General features: G+C 46.3%; 1 protein-coding gene across 1 annotated transcript in view; it reads left to right on the top strand.

The window, feature by feature from the left end:
• The first annotated feature begins 441 nt into the window (after positions 1-441).
• The window catches only part of MAML3 (mastermind like transcriptional coactivator 3), a 440,660-nt gene continuing 431,881 nt past the window's right edge, over positions 442-9,220 (top strand). The window contains 2 exon segments of the mRNA XM_037830699.1: positions 442-1,635; positions 1,637-1,729. Of these exon segments, the coding sequence (XP_037686627.1) occupies positions 1,255-1,635; positions 1,637-1,729 (474 nt within the window). The 5' untranslated portion in view covers positions 442-1,254.

Here is a 9,220-nt window from a genome sequence, read left to right as displayed (position 1 = left end):
ACATAATGCATAAATGTATAACAACAACTTGGGTTCACTTGATAACTCGTTTGGAATAAGAAAATCCAACCATGCGCGGCCGCGCGCGCGCACACACACACACACACACACACATCACTCTCATTCTCTCACAGGTCAAAAGTTGATTTGCTCCCGAATCTTTCTTTTTCTTGTTTCTGGAAACTCCGGCTTCCCAGTCAGGATAGTAGTAAGGTTTGGGGCATGGGATCGGCGAGGGGTGGGGGAGGCGAGGGAGGCGGGAGCCGGGTGCTGGTGCGTACCGCGCCCGCTCCAGCAGGGTGAGAATCCGGGCCGGGTTTTGCGCGGTGTCTCCGGGCTTGTCTCACGGCCTCCAGCCGCCGCCGCTGCCGTGTTTACTGAGCTCGCGCGTCCTGATATCACTCCGCTGGCATGGAGGAGGAGGTGGAGGAGCGAGAGGAGGAGGAGGAGGCGGCTGCGGCGGCGGCGGCGAGCAGTTGATCATTGTGATGGTGGCAGGAGCAGCGGCGGCAGCGGCAGCCCAGCCGAGCGTTAGGGGCTGCTCTCCGCGCGGCGTTTTGCAAAGGACTTCACCGATCTACTTTTGCAGTCGCCTCGGACTGTCCATGTGTTTACTTCCCCCAGCCCAAGGATTCGAATCTAGGTTCCTGTGAAATGCAACTGAGCAGCCAAAGTACTTGAGAACACGGGCGGCATAAACACCAAAACTTTTTTGTGGAAGGAAAATGCAATAGCAAGCTTGCCGTTTTCTGAGCGGTGTGGAGTGTGTGTCGCGCGTGTCCGCACCGGAGGCATATGCTTGTGTGTGTACATGGGGTGTGTTTTTCGGTACGTAGGGAGAAAATGCTTGCCAACCACCGGAAATCTCCTGGAATTTATTAGAAAATAATGGATTATAAAAAGAAGGCAGGCGAGGAGCGGATCACCCCTTGAGTTGCAACCCGATTTGCTGCTGGTTCAGTTTGTTGTGATTCTTTTTGTTGATAGGTGTCTGATGGTATTCCGATAACAACCCTCCCTCCTTTTTCCCCTCGAGCTTTACAGTTTTTAAAAAAGGAAACAACAAAAAAAGCCACCCCAAAATCTCTCCCCCCCTTTTTTTTCGCCCCGCCGGGATCGCTGTTTCCATCCCATGTGCTTGCGTCTCCCCCGCGTTCCACTTAAACTATTTTAATCCTTGGACCCAAGGAGGAGGCCTGATAGGGGGTGGTGGATAAAAAAAAGTTCTTCCAAAATAGTGTGCCTGGGAGCAGGATGGGGGATTTCGCAGCCCCCGCTGCTGCCGCGAATGGCAGTAGTATTTGCATCAACAGTAGCCTGAACAGCAGCCTCGGAGGGGCCGGGATCGGTGTGAATAATACTCCCAATAGTACTCCCGCTGCTCCGAGTAGCAATCACCCCGCTGTCGGCGGCGGTAGCGGCTCCGGGGGCCCCGCCGGTGGCTCGGCGGCAGTCCCCAAGCACAGCACCGTGGTCGAGCGGCTCCGCCAGCGCATCGAGGGCTGCCGGCGGCACCACGTCAACTGTGAGAACAGGTATCAGCAGGCTCAGGTGGAGCAGCTGGAGCTGGAGCGCCGGGACACCGTGAGCCTCTACCAGCGGACCCTGGAGCAGAGGGCTAAGAAATCCGTGCGCCGGTACCGGCGGCGGCAAGCAGCAGCACCCGAACAAACTCAGCAAGATGCGGAGTCTGCCTCAGCGGAGCAGGAGGAATCACACGCTGATCATGGTGAGGGAGCACTGGCAGCGGGCATGGGGCGCGCGCGTGGGGGGGGTGGGGCTTCTCACATTGGGGTGTGGGGGTCTGATTTGTACGGTGGGTGAGGTGGGCTGAAGCTGAAGGGTTAACGTCAACTTTTCTGAGGGTAAAAGCTGCCGTCGCCCCTACCTGTTAATCTGTCAGGGTTGTCAGATTTGGGGAGAGAAGGCCCGAGAGGGGAAAAGCCAGTCCACGACTGCGAGGGGCGGAGGGAACCTCGAGGAGCGTCGGAGTGAGGGCACTGGAAAAGTTTTTTTTACACCCCCCCCCCACTTTCTTAGATACCGATTTGAAAGAGAGTGAACCCAGAGTTGAAATCTTGCCCCTCCTTTTCAACTGCTCCCACCCCACCCCTCGCCAGCGCTGCTTTGCCTCCCCAGACAGGGTCCCCTTTCGCCCACCCCTCTCAGTACATCCGCGGGTGCAGGGACAAATTGATGCAACTCGCAGATTCTGGGCGGGCACCCAGCCCTCAACCCCAGGGTGGAGGAAGGCAAAAAGGGAGAGGCTCTTGCCTCCCCTCTCCACCTCATCCACTTTGGGCTGAGAAAGTGTAAGAGTTTTGTGAATGAACTTTGAAGTGGGTGAGAGACAAGCAAGGGTAGCCACCGTAGTCGCGGGAGCGCGCGCGGGTGCGAGACGCGGGTGCGCTCCGCTCGCCGTTGGAGACCCCGGGCTCGCTGGGCAGGTGGAGCCGCCGCGAGGGTGGGGTGAACGGTCCGTCGGGGACTGGAAAGGAGAGCTATGCCTAGGGCTTGCGCCAAGAGTCCCCGCCATGCAACTCCGCTTAGGATTTTCTCCGTTCCTCCTCCTAAACTTGCTTTGCAACGAGCCTTCTCCGCTTCGCCCCCCGCCCCGCCAACTTCCCGGGTATGTCTAATAAACCCGGAGGAGTGGAAGATAGCGGGGAGGTGAAAAAGGCTTAAATGGCTGGGTGGGTGGGTTCGAGGTAGGATGAGCAGCCAATGGCTAACTTCTTTGGAAGCGCAGTTCCCACCCCCTCAACCCTGAGGGTAGACTCCTTTCTCTTATCTCCTCTCTCCGGTTCTTTCTTTTTCCTTTCTGGGTTGGGGGAGGCCGGAAGCTTGGGAAAAGTGTCTGCACCCCCATCCCACCCCACCTCGCCGTCTCCCGCGCCGCGCGTGTGTGTGAGGTGGGCTGGGCGATGGGAATCCTGGAGCCCGAGGAGGCCGCGCGCCCTTGCCCGTTTCCCGTGCAGACCGTGCCTCGTTCCGCCGCGCAGAGCCCGAGAAGGGCAGCCCTTTCGGTGTGCGGTTTATAAATCGCGCAGGTCCCCCGTCTAGGAGTCGTTGGTGCGGGGGGTGGTGCCAGTGCCGCTGCGGGCTTTCGCGGGGAGCTCGGGCCGGCGCTCGATGACAAAGAGCCGGCATGGGGGAGGGGAGCGAAGGCCGCGGCGCTCACTTCCCACCTTCCCCCACCCCACACGTGAAGAGGAACAATTTGTTTATCTTGGGCTTCAAGAATCTTTTCCTCCTCCCTGTTCTCTGATACCGCCCCAGCCCCTCCTCCCTCTCCTCCCTCCTCAACGCGTTTCTGCCCAGTCCCGCCAGCAGCACCTTCCCCCTCTTTCCTGCTCCCCCCTCCTCTTCCTCCTCCTACATCCCCTCTTGCCCGCCTACCCCCTCCCTTTTGGAACGCGGCCGTGGGGGAGGGAGCGGGAGGCGCTTTGTCCGCCTCGCCGCCCTGCTCAGCCTGGGAGGCTGCTGGGCTGGGAGGGGCGCTGCGTTGCGCGGCCCTGCGCCCCCACCGCTCCGCGGCCGCCCCCGCCTCGCCGCACTCCGCCTCCCCCTTCCCCCAGTCGCGGAGCCTACCCTGAGCGCGAAGGAGAGGCGGACTCGGTTTTGAGGAAGAACGGCAGTCACAGAGGCAGGGAAGGAGGTTCTCGCTTTACAAACAGGAAGCCAAAAACCACTGACACACTAGCTTCTCTCATTGTACCCGGAGGCGAACCGGACCTACATCTTGACTGTATCTCCCGTACCCATTTATCTCCTGGTCCAAGAAGTTCCCCACTTCCTGCCCCTCTTGAGTTCTGTAAATGTACACGCAAGCCCTTCCACGGATGATGAGACTCACTTTTTTAAACCTGAGACCAGAGTGGAATTGAAAGGCAGTTCGAATTTCATCCTGTCTCCATGCCTTCTTTTCGTGTACACCCCACACGCAAGGATTGCGTAAAAAATTGGGTTCTTTCGTGAGGCGACAAAATTTCAGTCCTACGGAATCTCTCGTGACTTTTTGGGGATGAAGGACTGCTGAGGCGCTTACCTCGCTAGCTGGGCAACGCTGGAACAAAAGCCAGTGCCTTTCATAATGCCGGGTAGCTTTTGACCGCGGGCGAAAGGAGTCGAGTTTGCGGCCAGAAAGTTTTCCTGTTTGGGTCATGTTTTCACTAGGGTGCCATATCGGCCACGGATGGGTGGAGGGAGATTCGGGGTGCGCGCGCGGGTTCTGATACAACCCGCAGGTGGAAACAAGCTCAGGATCCAGACGTTACCTTGAAGGAGGCAGCAAATCTAGGCCAGGGGTTACTTTTGAAAATGAAAAGATAATGCGTACCTGAATAGTAAATTTCATAGTGACTCCCAGTTTAGCAAGTTAACAACAGACTTGAGAATTGATTGCCTGAAAATAGATTTTTTTTCCTATTCATTCATGGCAATAATTTAGCATTATTGGTTAAAAAATCTGTAAATGCCAAGGCTAGGTACAGAATAGAAGTATATTCTAGCTTCATCTTCTACCTCGTTGTGTCATCTCCCACTGATATCAGTGGGAAGTATGTGTGATGAATGTTATGAAAATGAATAGCCTTAAAATCTTAAGGGAAGAGTTACGTGTAAATTCTATGTATCACACACACACAAAGGAAAATTAACATCATCCTCTACAAAGTTAACGTTTCTTTTAAAAATAATTAGTTTAAAAATTCGTATTGACCCCTGAAATAAAAGAGTAATTTAACCTGAGTCTGTGTGTGAGATAAACTGTTGAAATAAAGGTTGCAAAGGAAATGTTGATCTTTGGCTGCTGGATTATAGTTGTGTCTGGTGGGGCTCTGGGCAATTAAATTTCAGTCTCAGAATGAGCTATTAAGAAAGTCCTAAAATAAAGCTATGATCAACCAGAGCCATATAATAATAATGGTGACGATAAAAATAAGATGTTTTATTGCTATTGTTTACCTTCTAGGACCAATATGTCCAAAGTACTAAATATCATTAGTTCTCTTTCTGCTTGGCTTGGGTTAAGAAGGCAAGTTTGAGGCTTTACCTGTTGTGATTTGTCTTCTTATCTTATACATGTGCAAATATGGGGGCATTAAAAACAACCAAAAAACAAGCAAGTAAACAAAAAACCAATGAGAAGGTAAAAGAGAAATCTTCCATTACTCCAGGCTGCTTCAGAGGGGGGCTGGGTTCTGTGTGGGTCCCCAATGGATATGGACGCACTGCAGATCTCCCTCAGAGAACACACAGGTAGAACAGGCTTGGGTTTGAAGCTGCCTTACCTCAGGTGAAGGATTGTGCACATGTAGTCAAATGATCTCCATCAGCACCCCCCCCCCACCACTTTATTTATATAGTGCTTCCCTACCTGCAAAGAGTTGATGGGAACTTTGACTTCACCATGGAGAACTAGTCTCAGTAGAAAATGTGTCTTCCTAAATAGTTCATTCGCTGTACTTGGAGCTGAGGTCCTGGTTAAAAATTTTTAAAAGTAAATTTAAATGAGTTTGAAAGCTCATTTTCAAGTCCAAATATAGATTGACTTGAGAATGTTGTAATCATTTAGGCACAAAGCATTTTGAAAATGTTTTTTTCAGAATTTCAAAATGGTAGTGGTCTTTCTTAAACTGGGTAAGACTCGTTTTGTTTTCATAACCTCTTCACTGTATTTGCATTACCATAACTTTCAGAGTGTGCTTAATTTATATACAGCTTATGGATTGAATCCATGTGACCCTTCTCTAAAGAGTTTATCATATAGGATTCATGTGATAATGAACATATTAATTACTGAGTGCTGGGGAAAATTGCAACCCATCCAAAATATTCTCATAACTTCCTGGAACAGATCCAAGAAAGTCAACATAGTTCAGTTCTAGACTTCGTTATAAATGAACCTGGTTTCCCAATTCTTATAGTGATGAAGGCAAATTACTCGTTCTGTATTCAGGTTTTTTTGGCAAGCTTGTAATACCAAACCACTTTTAAATCTTTCCTCCATCAGCCTTTTCATTGGTTTATCCTGTTCGCTCTCATGAGTGAAGGACTGACTGTTTCTTGAAAAGCCTTTCAAAGTTGACAATAAGGTGTGCCTTCAGTTTGTGAAAAAATTTTGAAATTTCATTTTCCTGTGCTTTCCCACATCTTCTTTTTCTTTTAATTCTCAGGAAGCATTTTTTTTTTTTAAAGCTTAAATGCTTATTTAATTTTGTCATTTATGTTCTTTAGTTGTGGTACATTTTATTTGGTACTGGGCAGCCAGAGATCAGTAGAGCAGAAGCATGGTTAGTTAACTATTAATCATAATCTACAAAATGCTCTTCATGCTGAGTTCCTTCCCAAGGAAAGCTGACTTTTCAGGCAGGTAGAATGTTAGGTACTTTTCATCTATTCCATTAGAATTCTAAAGGCAAGCTTTAGAATCTCTCTGGATTTCCTGCCACCTGAAATGAGGAAAATGAGTAGTTCTGTAAAATGACATTTCTGTAAGACGAAGGATGAGAATTTTAAACATTAAAATAGTTATATAGAGTTATTTTCTAAATATCTCTGAAACCAATAGCTAATTGTTGTTAAAGAAGCTTTTCTGACAGGGCTTTTCCATTCAGTTGAGATAGTGGTAGGGATTTATTTTCTTTACTTCTCCCTCTCTTGGTGCTGGGTGCCATAGAAGGGATCTGGTCCAAGAAACCATTTTGTACATTACATTGTGATTCTTGAATGCACTTGAAGTATGGAATTTTATTTGTGATTAGTGCTGTATGTTTTTTTATTAACAGTCCTGTACTGTATTCTTGAGCTTAAGATGGCTAAATTCTATCTTATTTTTCCACATTACACATCATAGAGGACTGTGAAATCAATTATTGGACATCATCAGACTCTTTAAAGAGGAACTTATGTAAAACTCAGCCCCAAGATGTTCATAATATCTTCTTTTTAAGTTTCTCAAATAGCTATGCATTTTTTACTCTATTTATCAGAGGCTGATTATTGAGTTTTTAGATCTGTAGCTGCTTGCTTCTTTTTCCTTCCCCCTCCTGCTGCCAACCTTTGGTCATGTCCACTCACTCTTTTAGCACCTTTCCCAAAGAGTAGGAAGAAGCAATAAGAAGAGAAGACATTTAATTTTGGTGCTTCCGAACTTGTAACTGCTGAAACATCGGAATAAAACCAATTCTGGATTAATTATGGGTTTGATTTTATACACTGTTTACTCTTCATTAGCACAAATAATAAGAGAGTAGACTGAATTTTCATTCATTCATTCATTCATTCATCCATTCGGCAATATTGGTACAGAGTCTGTAGGGCTTGACAGAAATTAAAATGCAAACTTGCACTCTTGGGTCCAAGATTTTGACAATATATATCCTTTGTAGATTTTCAGCATTCTTTTAGACAGTTTTTTTAGGCGATAACAGTTTGCTTTTTAATCAGTATTAGGTTTAATGGTGGATGACTTCTCAGCAGCTTTAGGCTGAGTTACAGTCTCATGATATTTAGACAAATAATATGGCTTTACTTTCCTGTTGCTTCCAATTAAATTACATGGGCATCTGCAAAAAAAATGTGATTTACAAATCTACTGCCAAGTTGTAAGAACCCTCAAATTAAGATTTCATTAAAAAATACAGCAAACTTTTAAGACAGATGTATGCCAGAATTCATTCTTCATGTATTAAGTTGGAAATGTTAGCTTCTGCAAAATCAGCTATCACCAGAACTGATTATTTCTCAATTTTTTTGGTTAAACCTAAGAAAAAAGTTTAAAGAACTAAAGAAATAAGGTTGGATAAAATTACTCAGAAAAGGAGATGAGAGCCTGTTGTATTATACTGAAAGATCACGGGGTTTCTATTGAGTGGATGGTTGAAGGAACTCATGATTATTTTTTAAAGTCTACCTGGCTATTCCATCTGTTACACAGCTAAGGGACTTTTGAATTGTAGATAAGCAACTTTCACTTAGAGCCACATACACACATGTAGATGATGAAGAGGAAATTACTACTATGGCTCAGTTTTTTTTAAAGGTGAACTGTGCATACTATTCTTGGGGGAATTTAATAAAAGTCTCAAAAGACTTGGAGTACGTCCTCTGGCATAAGGAAAGTGATTCCTTAAGAATAGTTTTAGGCACCTCTTTTAATTATATTGGACCTCCCATTGGTTTGCAAATGACCTTTATGCTGAAGTAGAATTTTTAAAAATATGAATAAAATTCATCCCACTTCTGGAATAGCCTAAGAACTGAAAATGTAAGTGAAATATGTAATTTTTAACTAACAATCTCTAGATTTTCCTTTCTAACTCCATAAATCTCCATCATGTTGTGTAGAATCTGGTTGTTTGATGTTTTGTGTTTTGGGACCCCTCTACCTCCAACCCTCAACTGTTAAAGTGTTTAGGATACATTACTATATTTCTCTTCTTCCTTCTCACAGTATTTTTCTCCACCTCCAGAACACTCATTCCTGGGCAGGGGCTTCTCTTCCTTCAAAGAAAAAGACCCAAGTGCTGAGTCCATTGTGCAGATTTAACTTGGGCAACAGTGACTCAAAAGGATTGCACAGCTCTAAAAGACAAGCTCTGCTTGTGCTCCTTATTCTCACAGTGGTTATTTTCCTTTCTTTGATTGTTTGCTAGATGCGGAATGTAGCTCAATGATTGAGAGTGAACTTACAGGGATGGGTACCCATTAAGGGCTTTAAGAAACAGTGGTAAAGTAAGAAAGGCAAAGGAGGGAGGAGGATTTTAGAAGAAGCATCTGGAATGGATGGCAGGGTGGATAAACATAAAAGGTAATTATTTTTGCTTATTTGTGGTGAATAGATAGTGTCCTGTTGCCTTGGAAGTTTATGGAAGTTAAGTGTACTTTTGATAGCTTTATTCTGAACCTGCAGAACTTGAATATATATTTTCAAGAATAGCTATATTGTTTGTATCTAAAAAAATCATATTCTTAAAATAATTACATGCTCTTGTAAATTACCACTACTGCCATTTGAATGGATTTACTATGGGATTCCTTTAAATCAGTAGTTCTCTACCTGTGGTGATTTTGCTCCGTCACCCTCAGGGACATTGGACAATGTAAGAAGACACTGGTTGTCACAACTTGGCAGGAGGTGGTGCTACTGGATTTTGGTGGGTAGAGGCCAGAGATGTTACTAAACATCCTATAGTGCACAGGCCAACCCCTCACAACA

This window comes from Choloepus didactylus, chromosome 3, assembly GCF_015220235.1.
Source record: "Choloepus didactylus isolate mChoDid1 chromosome 3, mChoDid1.pri, whole genome shotgun sequence".
NCBI lineage: Eukaryota > Metazoa > Chordata > Mammalia > Pilosa > Megalonychidae > Choloepus > Choloepus didactylus.
Note: the sequence above shows the minus strand (reverse complement) of the source record. Positions and strands in the feature narration are given on the sequence as shown.